General features: G+C 39.8%; 1 protein-coding gene across 1 annotated transcript in view; it reads left to right on the top strand.

Annotated features, from left to right (window-relative positions):
• The window catches only part of LOC138620899 (receptor tyrosine-protein kinase erbB-4-like), a 299,444-nt gene that overhangs the window by 116,650 nt on the left and 162,121 nt on the right, over positions 1-20,673 (top strand). The window contains exon 2 of the mRNA XM_069698538.1: positions 18,149-18,300. Coding sequence (XP_069554639.1) covers positions 18,149-18,300 — 152 coding nt within the window. The remainder of the gene's footprint in view (positions 1-18,148; positions 18,301-20,673) is intronic.

Genomic DNA, 20,673 nt, shown 5'->3' with positions numbered 1-20,673 from the left:
AGTGTGCAATCCACACAGCACCATGGTGTACCGAAAAGTACAGCTACGGACGTTGTCACAGATTCTTCTACATCAATTTATCATCAAACATTTTGAATGACTGATTTAGTTGTTGGTGCTCATGTCACAGCAGTTTACAAAGTGATTCACAGTAAATGGTACAATTAAAAAAGGATAACCTACATGAGGTTGCTTTATATGTCGCAGAACACATTAATACATTTACTCCAGTACTACATTCAAGTATAATTTTGAGGTAGTTGTGATTTACTTGAGTATTTTCTTTTGATGCTACTTTATACTTCCACTCCAGTATATTTTAATGGGACATATTGTATGTATTTTAGCTGGTTACTTTTAAAATGAATATCTAATCTAATGTAATCTAAGAGTTGCTAAAATCTCCACCAAATAGTGATTTTCCTTTCTAAAGTTCTCAGGATTTTGTTCAAATGATCCAATATCTCACCAAATATCAAAGATTAGAGAAAAAGTCTAAAAGTGAAAGCAGATTTGTGTATCAAAACTTATTTTCTTCTTTCCTCTCAGTAGTCATCTGACGACACCTCACATTTATCTTCTGTGTATAAAACTGGATATTAAGTTGTTCAAACCAGCTCCACCTGCAGCAGCTACAATGGTAACATATTTACATGCTGATGCCTCAGTATTCATAATCTCATGATGTAATATGTAATATATCGGTCAGAATTAATCAAACTAGTACTTATGCTATAATGGTTTAACTCTATTTTGCAGCTAATGTCTCTAAAGGATCTGAATCCTGTTTGCATTTAATCTTTCTAGACCTATAGATCTGTTTTCTTTCTCAATTCTGCAGAAACTGTATTGAAAATGAATGACACTTCCTTACCTCATTTCTCACCACTTAATACAATAATTATGAGCCCTGGGAAGGGGAATGTTTAAACTATTTAAAAGTCTAAAAGTGAATTTGGTGATGCTTCTAAAATTTTCATTCAAAGGACTGATGGCACAAACTCTCCCGGCAACCGGTGCTACTGGCAATATCTCCTGCTTGCACACAGCAGTCAAACAGTTTGAGCATATTGACAACTGAGAAGCAAAACAGACTGTGAAATCCATAGCTGTGTATGATGAATGATGCAAAGCATTCAAAATCAATTAGGATTTTAAACGTGTTCTCGTGCGTCACCAACTTTATTGAGAGTCCATTTCAACTAGATGACATTTTTATTTTCTCTGCTCTCCGTGCACCTTGATATTCATGTCATGTCCTCAGAAAAGCCTTAACAGGGAATCATTGGGTCTTGTCAGCCAGCAGGAAAGTTAGACCATCAAAGATAATTGCATGCTAATGTTCAATAAGCCTTGTAAGTCGCTGCAGATAAGTGTGGCTGCCAAACAGCCTTGCCAGGGGAAAGCACATCTAATCCCTTGGCTGTGGCCGGGGAAAATTAATACTAAGCTCCTTTGGCCAGCCACTTCCAGTGTGGCGGGAGAAACAATTACACAACGGCCCACCAGAGCACAATTAATGAATAACTAAGGAGCTGCCTAGTGTACACATTCTAACAAAGATGCATCTATCTGCTAGCTGTACAAACAATTAAAATGGAGTAGCGGTAGGCTATTTGTTTGAGTTCAGTGGGCGATGGAGTTCATGGAGAAGGACTTTGCTGTTTCAGGAGTGTAAGAATTCATCATTTTCATCCCCCCACTCTGCCGTATCTTCTGTTTACATGGTATCTATATATTAGTTAATTAAAAAAGACCACACAACGAACCAGGCGTAAAAGCCCGTCATATGTTTAAAAAAATTAGCTAAACGGGCCTCTGTACGTTTTAGAGTCATGTAATTGATAATCGCTCAATAATATATAAACAGGATTTTGAAGTTATTAATAGCAAAATCACATTTTGATCTCTTAACTGGGACTTCAAATTGTAATCAGCTTAGTTTCTGTGCAGCTGGACACTTCAGTCAGACATATTATCTTCAGCAAGATATGAAATGGTTGGACTGGGAGATGGCATCTCTTGCTATTAGCTTTGAAGGCCGAACAGTTACACTTCAAGCAAGTTTGTCACGAAGTGCCACACAGTACATATAGTGATATCAACAGGATATTATAAAGCAAGAGGTAGCAACAGGAGGAAATTGGACATGTAGTCACTAAGGCAAGCAGGGAGTTACCCTCCGTTGTCAAAACAAACAAACAAAAGGGGGATTAAAAAAAAGCTATATGACTTTAGATGCGGTGTTTCAGGCTAAAATTTCATTTTCGAAGTCTCGCTGACCGTTGCACTGCTGGCAGATTTGGTGGCAATGCTTCTGTTCTACGGTGTAAATAAAAAAAAATAAAAAATAGAAAGAAAAGAACAAACTCAACAGTAAACATACAGTAACATTTTTAATTTCCATATCAATCTAAACTCAACATTATTTTCTGAACATTCTGATTACATCAGATGTATGTTTATTGTATCTGTACCTAAGAAAACAACCACTAGTGAACGAATTGAACTGAAGTAAGATTTTATTTCACGTCAAATAAAAACTTTGTGTGCCTTCTGAAACAATTACTGTAAAATGTATGAATAATATATATTTAAATGTAAACAGTTAAAAAAAAGCCATAAAGATACAAATTAGACTCAAGTATGTTTCATAAATTTGCAACTCCCACATTTCATGTAAAACATAACAAAATGCTCCAACTAGTTTTGAACAAATATTTCAGCCAATGTGTGTTTTAAGTGAGAACTAATAAATGAACGGTTATAATGAGCTTCCACCAAAAGAACAATCTGGGTAACATTATGTTCAGGCACACCTCCGCTGCTCTGTCATCCATTGGCACCCGTTATTGTTTAGGAAATGGGGAGGGAGTGAGGGAGATAGGGAGATAGGGAGATAGGCTCACACAGAGTCACAGACTGAACAAAAAAATGAGGGCCTCAGTCCTCTTCACTGCTCAAGTGTCATTAATATCATACTCATCAGAGACAAGGCAGCGTCTGTTACATTGTTCAGCTCTGATTCACTGTTATGTCCATGACTTGCTTTGTAATGTGTAGGTGTTTTATAATCAATTTGCACATTAACGTGGACACGCACTGTAAGTACTCAGAATACGATGCGAACTGTAATACGGTGAAGACACAGCTTTCTAATGCTAGCTGCAACTGTTTAAAAAAAAAAAAAAAATGTTAATCCATATTTTAAAAGTGTCACAAAAACAACTTATCAGTCTCAGTCAGGAACCTTACGAATCAAGTTGGTTTGACATGTCAAGACTGGATACAGCTTGTTTTAACATAATCAGCAGCTCAGAAATAATGGTCAGCAACAACAACAAAAAAACAAACTAGGAAAACGCCACTCAAACTATGTACGATACGTAACATTCAATAGGGCACCTAAGTACCGAAAATAAATATACAGATGGTGGCTCAGGTAACATGAGACTGTATGAGACATGTAAGCCATCCTCACTCCTCAAACGCACAAAAGATTAAAAAAAAACACACTGTATACTACAAAATACATACATGTAAACTCGTAGACAGCTTGCTCTATGTCGCCTGACCACTGCAACTCTCTGTCACTTGGTAATTTATTGCAGAGTCTGATATTGTATTACAAGATGTATTTGCTCTCCCCTCTAATAAGAACATAGATTACAAGCAACACTGAATTCACTATCTGCATCCCAGCTGATTGCTTGGCCCGCCTGCGTGTTAGCTTATATCTTTTTAAGCGTTGATGCCTGGCTATTTACATTCATCCACTAAGCCTTAAAACAAATTGTAATCGATCTAGGGCGTGATGAAAAGGGTGGTCCTGCTGCAAATTAAAAAGAATGCAAGGCGACAAGAACGGCAGAATCACAATCAGCTCCTCTCAGAGTGTGTGGGGCAATAAAAAAAGAAAGCACTTTAACCATACGTCCAGAGATGTACAAGCACACAAAGGCCTCCTAGAGATTTTCCAGTTAAAATACACATGTATTGTTATTCCTGCGTGCTGGCTATGGTAGAAAAAAGTATTAAAAAAAAAAGTGCAGCAAAGCAAACCAACCGGCTTCACAGATGACAGATGTATCAGTCTGCATCTAAAGCTTCTGCATCTAGAGCTTCAGCGTCTCATGTCCTTTATTAATTTAGCGGTAGAGATGGGATTCTTTCTGCCATGTTGTCTTTATTGGTCAAAGTTAAAATAATTTAAACTGTTTGTTACCCGGGTAAAATCACTATTGCAATAATTTCAAGTTTCTGTTATGATAGCAAAACACTGGAACCATAATTATGTTGAAAATCTAGAAATTTGGTTATAAAGATAATTTAATAATCTAATGTTTTTATTTGCTGTGGACTTTCTGCATGGAGGGGATTTAGCATCTTATCAGCTTCTTGTTTTTTTAAAACTTTGTCCCTCGCTCTCAGCATTATGTGACTGAGTATTTTCATTTACTGTAATTTTAAACAGTGGTTCTAGTTTTGGAAGATAATTTGTGGAGGCTCCTCTGCTGTACTGATAAACATTTACACAGCACTTGCTTGCATTGTGCTTGGGTTGGACAGCTCTTGTGCAGAAGTGACTTTGTTTGCTCATTTTAGAAAAAAAACCTAAACATGTTTCAATGCTCCCTGTTTCACACACACAAAAATCATATTGATGGCTTCTATCAGACAACAGTATTGTGGTACTGAGTAAAAAAAGAATGACTTCTTGGTAGATGTGTACAACTTGCATTGGTATTGTGCAGTGTTTGCCAAAACAGCTGCAGCTTCCTCAGCAGCCACTTTAAATCATTTAAAAATATGAGTGGTCCTTCGTTTCATACTCTTTTGGCCATTATGATGGCTCCTCATAGCGTACTGCATGTTGCCATACTTGTCAATGTGAATGCACTTATGGTCTTAAAATAGCACGGACAAATAAATGCAAATTGAGACACAGCGCTTGTGTCACTGCTACAAAACAGTCATATAATTAAACACCTTTTTTTTTAATCTCATGTTCGATATGAAGAATGAAGTACAACCAACGTGTTAGTAAGTAATGTTAGTAAAATATTTTAGGGTTTCTTTTAAATTCATGTCGTACAGAGTACAGAGTACTTGGCTGAGGACAACCACCGAACAAACCAAAAGAAAACACCATATTAATATTACATTAAAAAAGTAAAAAAAAAAAAAAATCTGTGTACACTCAAACTACGCTTCCAACTAAGAAAGGCTGCTCTTCAAAAGTCTGTGCTTAGGGTTACTGGGGCTTTAACACATTGGATTTCTGTGTTCTCACCGGCTTTGCCCTCAAGCGATGCCTCTAGGAAGCTGAATTCACTGAAATGCTTCTCACAGAAAACCTTACAACAATAGTGCAGATCCTTAAATGAGATCAATAACGTAGTTTGGCATGCTACTGTCATCAAGGTACATGTTATTAATTCATTATTAAAATAAAGCTTAATTTACAGTCCTGTCATGAACCCCATTGGAAACCTAATCATACACTGACAACAAAGATACCCTATAAGGACCAATGAGGAACAGTAATACGTTCAGACAATGAAATGTTTTCAGCAGTGTCGTCTTGTCATCTTGATGGCTCACACGTAAACATTCAACCTGTCTGCTTCTCATTGTGTTCCACCAGTTGAATGGAATAAATTGTCTTGCCCTGCTGACAGCTTTAGACGTAACGTACAGTCTCCTGAATGACAAATTGTGTCACTGTCTGACAGGCTGAGAAAAGAAGAGATACCTCGAGATGCTTGCATGCGTAATAAAACATGCATTCTGGATGAGAGCTACTGTTCTTAAAGATGTAATGTTTTAAAGCAGTTGCAATCAAGCGATGTTGAAGCCAATGTCAACCTTTCTCTATTGACCGTCACTATAAGTAATGGAGGAAGAACTGGCACCACACCTACAATGTAAATCTACTCTGACAGCCAGTAAAAGCTCTACATCTCCCTTAAAGTGTCGTAAGGTTCATCGTGGGGTCATGAGATGATTAATTGTAAGAAAATCTAAATTTTGCTCTTTTTTTTGGCCTCAAACCATAATTTTAATGAAACCATCTGAGTCAAATTAATTAACAATTCCAGCTATTGTCTATGTTGTCCTGGGAAAGTTAAACATCAAACCTAGAATAAACAAAACAAATCTGCCCTCAAAAATATATAATTTAATAAACCTTGGGTTAAATACCAGTTGTTTGTTTGCCTAACCAGAACAGTGACACATTAAAATGGAGTGACGATCATTCAGTAAACTAATATGACATTTAATCACCTATCTACATAGTATGTCTGTAGCAAATACTACTAGTTATTGAATCCATTTCTAATAAATATCCTAGTTCTACTGAAATATTTCCACATGTCCATTTTTTTAAGCACATAATGTTTGAATTTTTGTTCTGCTTTTCTGTATTGTTTAAATGAAAATATTCTTTCCTAACTTAATGTTATCAAGACCATCCTGCACGGTGAGCTTTCCGCTCCCAATTATTTTTCTTGCAAAACAATTTTGTGGGATAAACTATTTTCAGCAACACACTGCAGAATCAGACCACACACAGAAATACATAGGCTGTCACGCACGAGTACAATAAATACCGAAATACACACGTGCATCCATGTCCTACCCGTGGAAAGCAACGGGTCCACAGGCCTGCTGAGAAATCATTTCCCAGGCAAGCGAGCGAGGCAATTCGGTCACAGCAAGGAAGAAAAAAGGCTTTTTTTAATGGGGAAAAATGGGAGGCAGGGGAAGAGTTAGCAGTAGCAACCAGGATAATTGATGGCAACTGTTTAGGTACAAGATTAAGATTCATGGGTAGGATCACACATGGGGGCTGGAAAACCGGTATGTGCTGAAGGCATGAAGGATATGAGGTAACATTTTGACTGCCCTGCTGGCTTTAATTGATAGAGTGTCGTCCCAGATGCAGTGTAAAAAAGAAAAACGCTCAGAGAGGATTTCAATCATTTCAAGAATGCAGGCTGGAATGGATTCCACCACCTGGACTTGAACTAAGAATGACAGAGAGAAAAGGGCTAGAAAGGGGAAAAAGAAAGTAGTGGAAGCCCAGAGGCAAAAGAGGCAGGTTTGCATGTGGAAGGTCAGTAGTTCCTATCCCTAGACCAGCTGGAAACAGGCTGCAAAAGAAAGAAAGTGTGCGTTACATATTTCCACTCATCATCTACTACCCTCAAGGAGCCTTTTGGCAGTGTGCTTAACAGACAAGTTCCCTGGTGGAGCTGCACAGTGGCCAGCAATCGAAGATAAAGTACAGCACAGCTCCTGCTGTGAATGTGACTATTTGTGTGAATACCGTAGGTGATGTGGAGAAAGTGAGCAGAGCCAATCAGACTTTTCCTGAACAGCGTAACTTATGTTTAAAACATAACACTGTCTTACTCAAGGAATACCTGTCAGCCATACCTTTGGCCACTTTTTGAAGCTTTATGAAGGCAGATAGCTCACAAACGGGCCAGCAATAAAACACCTAATACTTTTTATTATGAGCCATCTTTCCAGTAGCAGTCTGCAGGTTCACCCTTGGTAAATGTCTGACCCACTGAACTGACAATGATTTATACTGTAATGGGAAGCCTGCTTGAGAATATGAAGGAAGCCATGCACAAAATCTGTAATGAAAGAGATCAAAAGGGAAAGGGAGATGGAAAAATAGGAGTCAAATCTGACAGGAGATGAGAAGAGACAAATGCTTCAAGTACAGGAGCAATTTACGTATAATTTCTGTGTTCCATCCACCGGATTTGGTCACATTTTGAATTGTTTGTTCTGCATAATTTGCTTTATTAAAAATCTCAATGGAAATACGGAGAAGTGCGCTTATAATCATCCCATCAGTCAAGGCAAACTACTAATAGGACAGCACTGATGTGGAATTATCTGCATCATTCTCTCTTTTTATTAATATTAAGAATTGCTCAGTAGTAGTTAACTTGACAGTGATAAATAAATGTAATACTTTCTGTATCACAGCAGTGTTTAAAATTAAATTAATGTTAACAATCACAGTGTTTACAATTTTGTCAACCCTATTCACATTATTGGTATGGACAAAATATTGGTTTAACAGAACCACAGATCAACTGGTGCTGGTCATTAAAATAAATCCAAACCTCCAGGTGAATCACCACTGAACATTATAATCCTCATCAAGGGAGAATTTATTGGTGGGCTCTTGTTTTATACTTAATGCTTTATCTGTCAGTGGTTTTTATTTTGTGCCTGATCCATGTACATCTTAAAACATGTCTGCAGGGGATTTTTAATAGAAATCAATACTTTATCAAAGGCAAACGCTTTGTACTGTTAACAATCCCCCACTGACCTCCTCAATCAGTGTAGTTGCGGTATAAAATCATCATTCCTTCCATCTTTGCCTTGAAAAGAGAACAGTCATTATTCACTCGACCACCAGGGGCCACTTGTCAGGAAAACGTAAACATACTTTGTTTATAGCATTTGAACAAATGACTGATGCTGTCATTTTTCTGTTGAGGACTGTTTATGACAGTTGTGAAAGTGTGTTTGTGTGCATGTATGGAATGATTGTGTACGTGTGTTTAATTTAATTTTCTTTATTTTGTCATCCTTTTTCAATTTAAGGCACACATGTATTTTGTTTATTTATGTTGTCCCATGATTTATGGGGGCCAAAATATAATAAAACCAAATTAGATTTTTAGATAGTAGCTGTGTGTGTGTGTGTGTGTGTGTGTGTGTGTGTGTGTGTGTGTGTGTGTGTGTGTGTGTGTGTGTGTGTGTGTGTGTGTGTGTGTGTGTGTGTGTGTGTGTGTGTGTGTGTGTGTGTGTGTGTGTGTGTGTGTGTGTGCGTGTATGTCTTTCTTCAGTTTTGTAGACCAATTTTTGTTTAAAAAAAATACATACCTGAAGACAAACACACGTTGAGAGGTCATGCAGGCTGCTCCTCACAACTTTAAAGGGCGATCTGAGGGTTAACACTTACGATCAGTTTTAGGTTAGGGTGAGAGTAAGGGTTGGGGTAGGCACTAGGTTGTAATGGTTAAAGTAATGGAAAGGGACCAGGGAATGTATTGTCACCGAGTATCCTCACAAACATGTGCGTGTGAGCCTCTGTACTTTAGAGATCACCCCTGTGAAATGCACACATACTGATGTCACTCTAACACACACACATTCCCAACATTGTAAGCAAAGTGCACACATACACACCAATTTAGTGTGTGAGCTGGTCGTTTGACCCCACGGCTCAGCTTATCTACCGTCTCTCTTTAGCAGACTGTTGGGAAATGAACCACCTCAGGGGTTTACTGTTTCTACCATTGGCATACAGCATAAAGAGCATACATTTTACATCCTGTGTTAGCAGGAAGCCTCTGAGACGGCAGGAGCAAAGGCAAAGCCACCAAGGAATATTTTAAAATGTGTCTATGATTGGAGAAGCTCTGCCTGAAGCTGAAAGAAAGTCATACATGTATGTGTATATACAAGTGCAGATATGTTCACACACACACACACACACACACACACACACACACACACACACACACACACACACACACACACACACACACACACACACACACACACACACACACACACACACACACACACACATACACTGTCTGTGTACTGCATAAACCCCCCAAAATCCACACAGTTCAGCTTGACTTTAAAACAGATTTGTGAACAAGTTCAACTGCAAATTACTCCTCACATCTGTTTCCGACAGTCATATCAGCTCTGTGACTTCTTCCTCACTTGTCTTCACACTGACATGTTAAGACACGGTAAACTAATTAAAAACCAGACCCGAAAAGCTGATCGTATTTAGACTTAAAAGTACTGTATTGATTAATTTTGGTACTCAAAAACATCTCTTTGGTACACAGTTATGCTGTGCTACAGTTATATCTGGCAATATTTCCCATTTAACTACGTTCACATGAGTGACGTGAGTAAAGTCAGCTGTGAGTTTATTGCTGTGGTTGGCTGTGCTGTAAAAGCTCTTGGGAAGTCTAGGTGAGAACAAGCTGGCATCTCAAACTTAATCAGTGGGACTTCCTGGCAGGATATTTAATCAAAATACTGTTCCAGTAGAATAAAGATGGCTGCCAGTAGGGTCAAAAATCCCTCTGTTCAACAAACTGAGATTATCATACACCTGCTTTTTGAGGAACCTGGCCAATCACAGAGGAGGTTTATCATCCACCTTAATGACATTAAAACCAAGCCCTAAAAACGTAAAGGTACACCCGTTTCGAGTGGACCTTAAAGCACCCAAAGCAGCCATGTGCAGAGTTCTTCACTGGCAGCTTTGGTCTACTGGGGCAGCAGCTGTAAAGAAAATATCCAGCCTCTTCCTTCGTAACGACTAGACTGAAGAAGCTGTTTCTAGTGCTATTTAGTTTTAAAATGCATCATAAATGATGCATATCTTGTTGTCAGCATTTCACTAAAATCTGGTTAATTTTGCCCTCCAGTGGCTGAAGCATAATTTGTGTAAGTGTGAGGTTTCAACAGCTGCAGGTCATGCACTCATGCTCCGGGACAATTGTCCTAAGTTAATTATTGAGGTACAAAAAAAATGCTACCACATGCAGTCCACATGCGTATATCTGAGTCACTCCATTTTTCCTCTTCTCATAAGTCTTGCCTAATTGTTAAACCCCCTCCTCTTACACTGTCTTTCCTGCAGCCATCATTTACATCTTTCAATTTCCCATATTGGGAGGAATTTGTGGGTACTATTTTCATGCCATGCAATTAGTGCAAACAATGGTCAGACTGTATCTACCACTGTCTTTGTCTGTCTGTATGGTATTTTAGTATGTAGTGCACATGTAGAAGGAGAAATACAGACAGATGTGAGGGTCAATCAAAAGCAGCCTGATGTGAGTTAGTATTTTTAGTATAAAATGGGTCTTGGACCCTGTTTCCATTTGGCTATTACAATCCGGACATGTGCGATCTGACCACAACTGGCCAGCAAAAGTACAGATGGAAACATACCCGGGAAGCATTGAGGTCTGATCTGTTCATGCCACATTCAGAGGTGTTCCTGGCACGCATCGGTCCACAATCGTTTAGCAGTGGAAACACAATCTGTCCTGAGGACGCATTGTAAGACTACTCCGCTGACGTCCTCTAAATATCCCCAAAAATAAATGCAGCTCCACATTCCTGTGTTGGTATCTGACCCGACGCTCCGGTGAGTTACTGTCACGTTACAGCAGGTTCGTTAGTTTTTTGTTTTTTTTCCCTCAATTCAGTCTTTCACCTGATCTGATCTCTGACTGTTTTGCTTTTATTTAATCTCCTGTGTGATTCTGATGAGTGCAGCTGAACTGTAGCCGACTGACAGCAGGAGAAACTTACTGCAAACTGACATTATGAAGCAGCTGGTTAGTGAATTAAAACACACACATGATGCTTGTTTCACCAAAGCCTCCTCTGGATTTATCTTTTTTTCTTTTAGTTAATATCATGTTTTTTCCGACACACATCATCCATAGCAGTGGGAGAGATGCAGCGGAGACGTGCTGTGGATCAATAATTCATTAATAATTAATTAGTCTAAGAGCTGAACGTTTCAGGCTGTGAATTAGGCTCACAAACTCCAGTGTTCCGACATTTATAAATGTGAAATATATCATAGCCCTGTATTATTATTTGTTTTTCTTCCGCAGGTCGTCTGCTGACTTGTGGATTTTTTTCAACAAGACTATATACTTGGAAAAAAATACACTTCATTAGCAGAATAATATTCAAGATGTGAACATACTAGTTTAATGAAACACTTTTAATCCATTGCATATGTTTAAATCAACATGAACAAACTATTTAATGTGGGTAAAGCAGAATGTTGATAAATCATTCTGCTTTTCGAAAACAAATGGATGTGACTGACTCTTACAACATACAGCTAAATCCCTGAAACTGTTGGAGGCAGCAGAACAGATATGTTGATAAATCGTCTGCCACCTTTGAGAAGTGTGGCACCACAGCGCAATACCATTGCACATGGCCACCCACCATGTTGTTCTAAATCCAATCACGTGCACCGATATCAGGCTGTTCCAAAAGTTCACCGTGCACCTTAAACACTGGCAGGCTATGACTCGGTGTACTGAAGTTGTGTTGGTAATGAGGGTAATCCTGTGCATTACAAACTCTTTTCCACCTTCCAACAAAATTAAGCTGTTCATATTTCATTCTTGAATCATCCCTGCTATTGCTACATGGCGAATAAATGTAAGTGATTTCACATTCAAGTCTATTGTTTTCTCTTCTGTACACCTGTTGTGAGGTTTTAATGATCCCTGTTAGCCCGTAGAATGAAAGCTGTAAGCATTCAATAAAGTCAAACTTGAAATATTTTCAATGTTTAGGCCATTCCTGAATATGTCACAGACATGAAAAATTATGAATGTTTTTTTTTTTTTTACTATTTTAGCAATTTATAAAGAGAGAAAGTGCAGGCTACATGTGTACTTTATAGTCACTGAAGGAACCCAATGTGGGCTATAATTATGTCAATACAATCATATTATGTCAATAAGTTAACAGAACATGAGGTGAGGGGCAGTCGTTTTCTGATGCTCTCTGTCTAAACCACACATACATTTAATTTGTAATGAAATTAAATCAAACATTCTTTTAATGATGGCCATTATCAAAGGCAAACACGGTGTAGAGAGATAGGGCTGGCAGCAGCAGCACTGGTGGTGTGGTACACACATTGTGAGCGAGCCGCAGCAGTTCACGGTGAAGGCCGCCGTGCACAGGTGACGTAAGCGCTGCGTCCAAAGCCTTTCAAGCAGGAGGTTATTACCGCACCAACATTTTTGGGTTCTTTATCGAAGGACACCAACCTGCCATCCAGTTAGTGATGGAGTTAAAAACACCGCAGTTTGTTTTCAGCAGCGAGAGCAACAGTCATCATCAGCTAGAGATGAGAAGCCGCTGTGTAAATGTTGTGTTTACTGCTCTTTGCAAATGAGAGCGAATAAGCGACGGGACTTAATAAATCGGTGTAACATTATTTTCCACCTGCGATGTCAGACTAGCACCTTTGCGCACAAATTCATTAATATTTGCACACACTCATTTTCACTGACTTGTAAAAAGGTAAAACAGTAACACCTGGCAGTTGAACTGGAGAACAACTCTGCAAAACCAGTTGGCTGAGGTGAGGAAAACACCACAGAGTACAATCAGGTCATGACAGGATTTTGGCCAATACTGACAAAAAAATATCAAGAATGGCCCCAATACTGACCCTTAGTTTTGGCAACTGACAGTAAACAAAGTCATCAGCATTGCAAACTATGCATATCCCACTTATTCGACAATGCGCTAATGAACAGGCGGGGGAAACTATATTAATGGTTATTCAATTTTGTTTTCTACTCATAGTTTTGTCATCGCCTTTGTGCCCCCTGAAAACACAAAGACCCTCCAAAGTAAAGTTGTGTCATATAGCATCCTATTAACAAGTCACTGGATAAGTCTTTGTTTTCCATGGAAGCAAAGCAACCATTGACTCAGAACCACAGCTTTCATAGTCATTATTTGCTTCCCTGAACATACTCATTCAAAACTTATCAGTTCTCTACAATCATAGAAGAGAAAATCAGTGCTTGGAAAATAGTTTCAATAATCATCGATGCAAAACTATAATGGTACCTAAAAACCTAACAACTAGATGTAATGTCAACTCACAGAACAATGTTCAAAAAAATGAAGTAAAAATGTATATTATTGTCTAATTTCAAATGTTTACACTTTTATAAACTCGCATACCTAAATAACAGAACATTAAATTAGGCTACAGCGCTTGTACCTCAGAGGCTTATTAATCTGCATCCTAAACTGTCTTCTGCAAAATAATTCACATTTTGGTCAATACATCTGAGAGCTGAGTCATATGTGCGCATTTAGACACACACAACCTCCAACACATTTCTACTGGTTAATGTAAGGTAGAGAAAGCTTTTCCCCACACCTAATGTCAGTTGTGCACTCGGTCAGGAAGAAGTAGCCAGAGGTTTTGGGGTAATGAGGTGTGTGTCCGTGTCTGCCAATCACTCCCCTGTGACATGGATGGATTTTTCTCATTTGAAGACAACTTTAAATCTCACAGAAAGTCTGAGAATGAGGTGGTCAGTGGGAATATATGGATTGACGTGAAGTCAAGGCATTATCCAGTTCTCCAGGTTTCCCCTTAAAAATGTTTTTTGTCACTATTTACCAGAAATAAGTACAAAAAAGAAAAAGAAAAATCATATTTTGTACAGAAAGACCATTTCCAGTTTGTCCACAACAACCAGTAAGGTATTTATTTTTCAAACTCTTCATAGTGTTATTCTCTGAAAAATCTGGTGTATGTATTTTATATTGTTGCTGTTTGGTTGTTTGTGTTTGTTGCTGGATGAGCTTGGACCGACACATTTGAAGTAGATTGAGATCATATTGTTCACCTGCAGATGAATGTTTACTCTCTTTCTCTTTTTAGCTCTGTTTTGGCATTTGTCAGCTCCTGAGATATAAAGGACCAACACTTACTTCATGTTTGTTTTTCTCTATCCAACATTGACTTGTCTGTCTACCGTTTGGTGATGGGCAGGTAGCGCAGTCTTTTTTATCAGGGCTTGTTTACCGAAAAAGGGTTAATGGGAAGGTGAGACTGAATAGTACAGAACGTGTACTGATCATACCCGTAATAATTTGTATTATATCAGATGTATGCCATGCAATCAGCTTCTGTAAGCCCAAGGTGAACACCGGCAGCTGCAAGCGATCCTCTGTATAAAACTGCCACAAGGTGTTAGTACTGTGTGCTCTAGTGAGGGGAGGAATGCTAATTTATGGTCGACCATATGGAAACAGCGACAGCACTGTTGGTTGGTGACCAGAGCTCCGAGGGCAGTGCGAGGTTACTGTTACTGGACCATGCCGTCATCACGAACACTCATCTAGTTATTGTTTCTGATGCTTATTAAGCTGCTCAGCAGATGGACAATAATCTAGGCCGTGATTACCATCAGAGGCAGTAGCTTGTAACTCATACTTAGCCGCCGAAGCTCATCTGGGGACATTAGGGGACAAAGGACAGCTCTGACCTCAAATGCAGAACTTCATTCAGTGTGCCGAACAGAAAATCTTGTATTTTGCTCAGTGCAAGGCAGTGTTACAGCTTAATTTCTACAAGGTCGCCCTGTTTATTCCAGGCACGTTAGCCAAGCTCAGCTATTGACAGTGTTTACTTATGTAAGTGACATTTGCAACTTTATTTAATTCAGTCAGTTACTGGCTATTGGGATGACCTTTTGCTGGCTTCACAAGCAGAAGCCTATAAACCTCAGAGACTTGCCAGCTTTATAGGCATTCAATAATCGCACAAGGCACTATTGATGAAGTTGTTGTGGGCACAACCTATGAAATGAAATGGGAAAAGAGCAGACATCATGACTATGTAGACGCTATGTAACCCTGATGAGGATATTTATGAAATGAAAATTCTTAAAAATGCGGCTGTGGGGCATTTGAATCTGTTTGCAAACACTTAAACATTTGTTGGTTTTATGTCAGAACAGCTGACTGCGGTGATTGTGGAGAGACAGTGATAGATGTATTGTGGTCATTTCTATTGGCTGTCTGCTGGAGATACATGGGAGCTATCTGTCTATTTATCTATCTGTCTGATAAATGTGCACTTTTGCATTATCTGGCTACTCACACGCTTGCTATCTATGACGGAGCATTGCAGGAAAAACCTTTATATTCCCCTCTAGACCATATAAATGAAGCCAGATGCATTCCCATCCATTGGCTCATACTATCATTAATTACTTATATTGGAAGATCTTGAATTGTTATGATTCATTGCCTTAATCTATCACTTCTGGGATGAAATTCCCTGCAAACACATTAAATCAATTTACACACATGGGCAAATATACTACACGTACTGTATGGAACAAAGACACTGAATATCATTGGCATTCTCATCTTTAATGTGCCAGAGTTAAATCCATCAAAGAGATAAAATAGATTTTCCTTTATGGTACAACCATAAGCTTTAAACAATATGAAGATTCATCTGTTCCTGCAGTCTATTCCTGCATCCTTGGCAGTATGTTAAACAGTCGAAGACTCAAGTGTCTTATAGCGTGCAGTCCTTGGTAAGCAGGTTGGCCAATATAAAGAGCAGAGACCATGTTTTATACAGCATTTACAGTGATGTGCGGTCTCAGATGTAACATATTGAGCATGGATACAAATGGATTCAATCATGCAGTGAGAGGGTGAAAATACATCCTAAGGTCTGTTATTTACAGCCTGCCCACGTTCATACACACACATGCAGACATATCACCAGTAGGATCACCAAGCTTTGCAGAAAAACCTGTAACAGTTCACACGTCCTCTATATGTGCTCCCCACATCACAGATGGTTTTGTTGTGGTTCACTTAGCAGTCAGCACCATCTCAAGGACATAGAGAGCTTTATCTTTCCATGGTGTGTCATTAGAAATCACATGCTTAAAAAAGAAAGAAAGAAAAAAAAAAAAAGCCACATATATGTACTGAGCGTTGGAGCAGACAGGGTTCAGTAGTCAGCAGGCTCACTGGAGGCATGCTTGAGGAATCAAATCGGTAAAAAAAAAAAAAAAAGTTAATTTCACCAGACATCACGTGACACAATGCCCCTTTCCTCTGATCCCATCGCCCTGCCCCAAGGGTGCAATAAAAGTTTATTACACCTATCTTCCCTTTATGACCCCCCCCCCTCATACCTCCACCACGCTCTCCTCAAGCCCACGCTAACTGTTATTGAAAACACCCAGGTCTGCCATATATCATTCCTGAGCAGCGCGGTATGCTATGTGTAGCCTCGCTAATCAGCAGCAGCTCGTACGGGTATTGTCCAGGTCACATTGGAATAGCTCCACTTATCTAATATCTGCTTAGATGTGGAAGTATTTAAACACAGTTTCCCTGAGGCTGCATCGTCTTTTTCTCGTATGTATCTGTTGTTTAAACGGGGGTAGTGAATAGAAAATGGAATGAAAAGATTTTGCCACAGCGAGGCTGTGCGAAGGAAGTGGGTAAATGAGTTTGGCCTAGCTTATTGCTAGCCGAGAGGGTAGAGTGCACGCAGGTTGGACTAAAGGGGGATGTAAGGTGTATAATGGAGAGCACACTATTGACCATAGTAGGATGTGTAATGGATCTTGGATTAAAATGCAAAGCATCAGTGACGATCTTTCAAGGTGGAGGTGTTCAGAGAGAGGGGTAACAGCTCATGGGTGACAGTGTGACAAGACTCGGGGGAAGGACCCGTCACCCTTTCGTCACAGTGATGGCTTCTCTGTCATCAAGCGTGAAGAGGGTGCAGGTGGGAGAAACCACCATGGCAATACAAATGACACCAATGCCTCAGAAAAGCAAATGTCAGTGTCCGTATCTGTATGTCTGCTGCAATTCAGCAAGTTTACTGAATCTGAACCACCAGAGAATAATGCTGTAGCTTCTGTTTGCAGTCCAGTAGAGGACACTTCAGTGGGCAGTAAAGCAACTCCAGAAGTTACAGGGTGTTGTCCATTGATTGTTATTTTGGTTTGGAGACAACATTCCGCACAAACTCAAGATTCAAACATTGGGATTTATAGTATGGGCTGTTTCTCAGCCTGTGTCCATGTAGGCATATGTGTGTGTTTTCATGCTAGACTAGACAACACCAGCTGATTGGGCAGATGGCCTGTGTCGTCTAGGGTGGGCAAGGTGTGATGGGCGGAAATGGGTCTGTTTAATTACTTGTCTAGTGAGCAGCCCAGCTCGGCACTAAAGAGCTCTCATCCACCCTGTGAGCGCCAAGGGGTGAAGCAAGAAGGGGTTGAGGTGTAATTGGGGTCCGGTGGAGCCCTCGTCTTACATGACCAGCACAGTCACTGTGTATGGACTGATGTTTACACCACAGTTTAGATATTTTCCAGAACAGGTGTGAGAACATTTTCTCAGTCAGAAACTGTCAGAAAACAGATTGGGACCAAAAAAACAAACCTACATGTAATACAGCTGTATTGACCATGTCTTTTTCCTCTCTCCCTGTCTCTTATTGTCACAGTATGTGCCGGCACTGAGAACAAGCTGAGCACGCTTTCGGACCTGGAGCAGCAGTACCGCACTCTGAGGAAATACTACGAGAATTGTGAAGTCGTAATGGGCAACCTTGAGATCACAAGCATTGACCGCAGTCGTGACCTCACCTTCCTCAGAGTAAGTACAAAACACCATGATACAGTATACTTATCGATTGTGACTTTGATTTTGTGCCCAATAATAATGACCATCCAGACATCCACATTTGTGCCTGTATAAGTAATTGACAAAGAAGTTCAGAATGTGAACTTTGTCATCACCATCTCCTCACCCCTCTTTGTTACTAAGAGAAGGCCTTGTGCTCAGATCTTTTTCTACCAATCACCCTTCATGTTAATCTATATAGCCAACGACAGATGTTCTAATCAAGGATAATCAGACTTCTTCTCTTCTTAGAGTGTCAAACTGATTGTATGCTCGCACTACTGTGGTCTGAGGCATTAAATAATCAAATCCTGTAACATGAGTCACAGACAGAAAAAAGAAAAGTGGTATGTCACCGAACCTCCATTTCACCAGTGTCAGTAAGCCACAGCATTTACCATGTGTAGCTTTACTTCGGTGGCCCATCCAGGTAGATACGATCGCTTGATCTGAACTTAACCAGTACTGGTATCAAATATTTTTCAATGATATCCCGCCCTATTTGCACACATCAGCATGTTACAGTAAATTATTGTTGTGCTCTAATGCAGAAGTCAGTACATGCTTGGGTGAGGGAGGTGAGGAAGAACTGCTTACATCAATGTTTTGTTTGACTTTTGTTTGATGGATACACACAAACACAGTGTCAGGTGATGAGGCCAGAGCAGTAATAGTGTGGTAATGACAGGTTGGAAGGAGGTTACCGCAGACAAATTTGCAGGGGAAAGAAAACATAGCCTGTTTTTAGTGAAATCAGCTGCTCCTCGTGACCCCTGTCAGCCCCTCCACTTCTCATGAACATCACCCTGGACTAGGCTGGCTGCACTCTGCACTGCTAACGCCATCCAACTCCAATTGATTCCAGTCTATCTGGGGAGCTTGGGAGCTCCCCTGTCGTTACACTAAAGTGCTGACTGCACTAATGGGCCAATATTGCTGTGGTGAATGAACTGGGCTAAGGAGTCTTTGCAGAGAAGGCAGTCCCCCAACAAAGCAAGCTGTGCTTTCAGAAATCGCTCCTTACGGCGATGATTTAACGTTAATGTGGCAAAATGATTTGTTTACATCAGGTAAAAGTAATGAGCTAACTTGTCTTCTGTTATTTATTTAGTTTGTAAGGACCAAGAAAAACAACAACAAGATTGATCAAAGCACCAAAACAAAGCTTAGTCATTAAGTGTTCTGCATTGTGCACAGCAATTCTGATAACACCCCCTGTGATGCCAAACAAAACCAAGATGATATTAAGAAAGTGGGAGCAATGGATGGTAAAGTGCTGCCATTAGACTCCTGCAGAGGTAATAGGCTCCACTGCCTTATATGAAAATAGTTGGTTGAGAGGAAGAGGCAGTTCATAAACCAACTGTGATTGTTGTTTAACTACACAGAACCATTGTAGACTTTGAAAACCCCACCACTGCGGTGCCTTTTTACAGTGTCATCTGTACAAGCTAGCATTACATAGAAGGCAGTATTTGCAGGTTGAGGTTAAAAGTCCATTAGTACAATCCCCTCCTTACATCCCTACATTACACCTCCAATCATTTGCAAAACAGCTCCCTGTGGCACCAACTTGCCAGGCTCTTGCACCTTTCCATGGCTGGCAATTAGCATGGGTTAATTGAAGATGCTAATTTGGAACACAGGGTGCTTGGCAGCAAGGGAGCCAAAGGGCAGGGTGCAGTGTGTATTTTAGGGGATGTTATTATTTTTATGATAAAACATATTAATAACATGCTTCCCCAGGGAGGGCAAAAAATAATTCACCTTGAAGAAGAGGAGAAGTGAAGAAAAAAACTATTGTGCCGCAGCTTAACGTACCACCTGTCTCTGGGAGGTGATTGAAACTGATCCCTGTGCATTGGCTCCTTCTTTTGAAGATAGCCAAGAGATTGATGGCTGCCTCCCAAAGCCCCTCAAACAGCTTTAGCAGTAAATAGAGTCCATCTTCCAAACTGCCTCCACAGCAGATGAATCAACGCTCGCACCTTGATTAATAACTGCATTTCAGCACTGAGGCTTTGTCCCCGCTCTCACGTGCACACATTCACACAAACAGCCCGACACTGAGCTTTAACCGCATGCAGTGTTTTACATCGTCAGTGTTTAAATCACCACTACAGCCATAGTTTCATTCCTTTGAATCTTTTCCTCATATTATAAGCACAATGTACATTTGCATACTGAAATTGAAATGACAAGTTGTACGCAGCTCAACCTAGTCTCGTGTGATGTTTCCCTTTTTATGTGAATGGGACGCAGAAGAAAAGCACAGAAAGCCACACTGTGCATCTTTCTTTTCCCTCATGTCACTTTCGCATGTGAGCTCATAAACAGATCTGCGAT

Source organism: Brachyistius frenatus, unplaced genomic scaffold, assembly GCF_029030835.1.
Source record: "Brachyistius frenatus isolate BFR_SWC_R1_liver_20210118 unplaced genomic scaffold, ASM2903083v1 Contig_27, whole genome shotgun sequence".
Classification (NCBI taxonomy): domain Eukaryota; kingdom Metazoa; phylum Chordata; class Actinopteri; family Embiotocidae; genus Brachyistius; species Brachyistius frenatus.
Note: the sequence above shows the minus strand (reverse complement) of the source record. Positions and strands in the feature narration are given on the sequence as shown.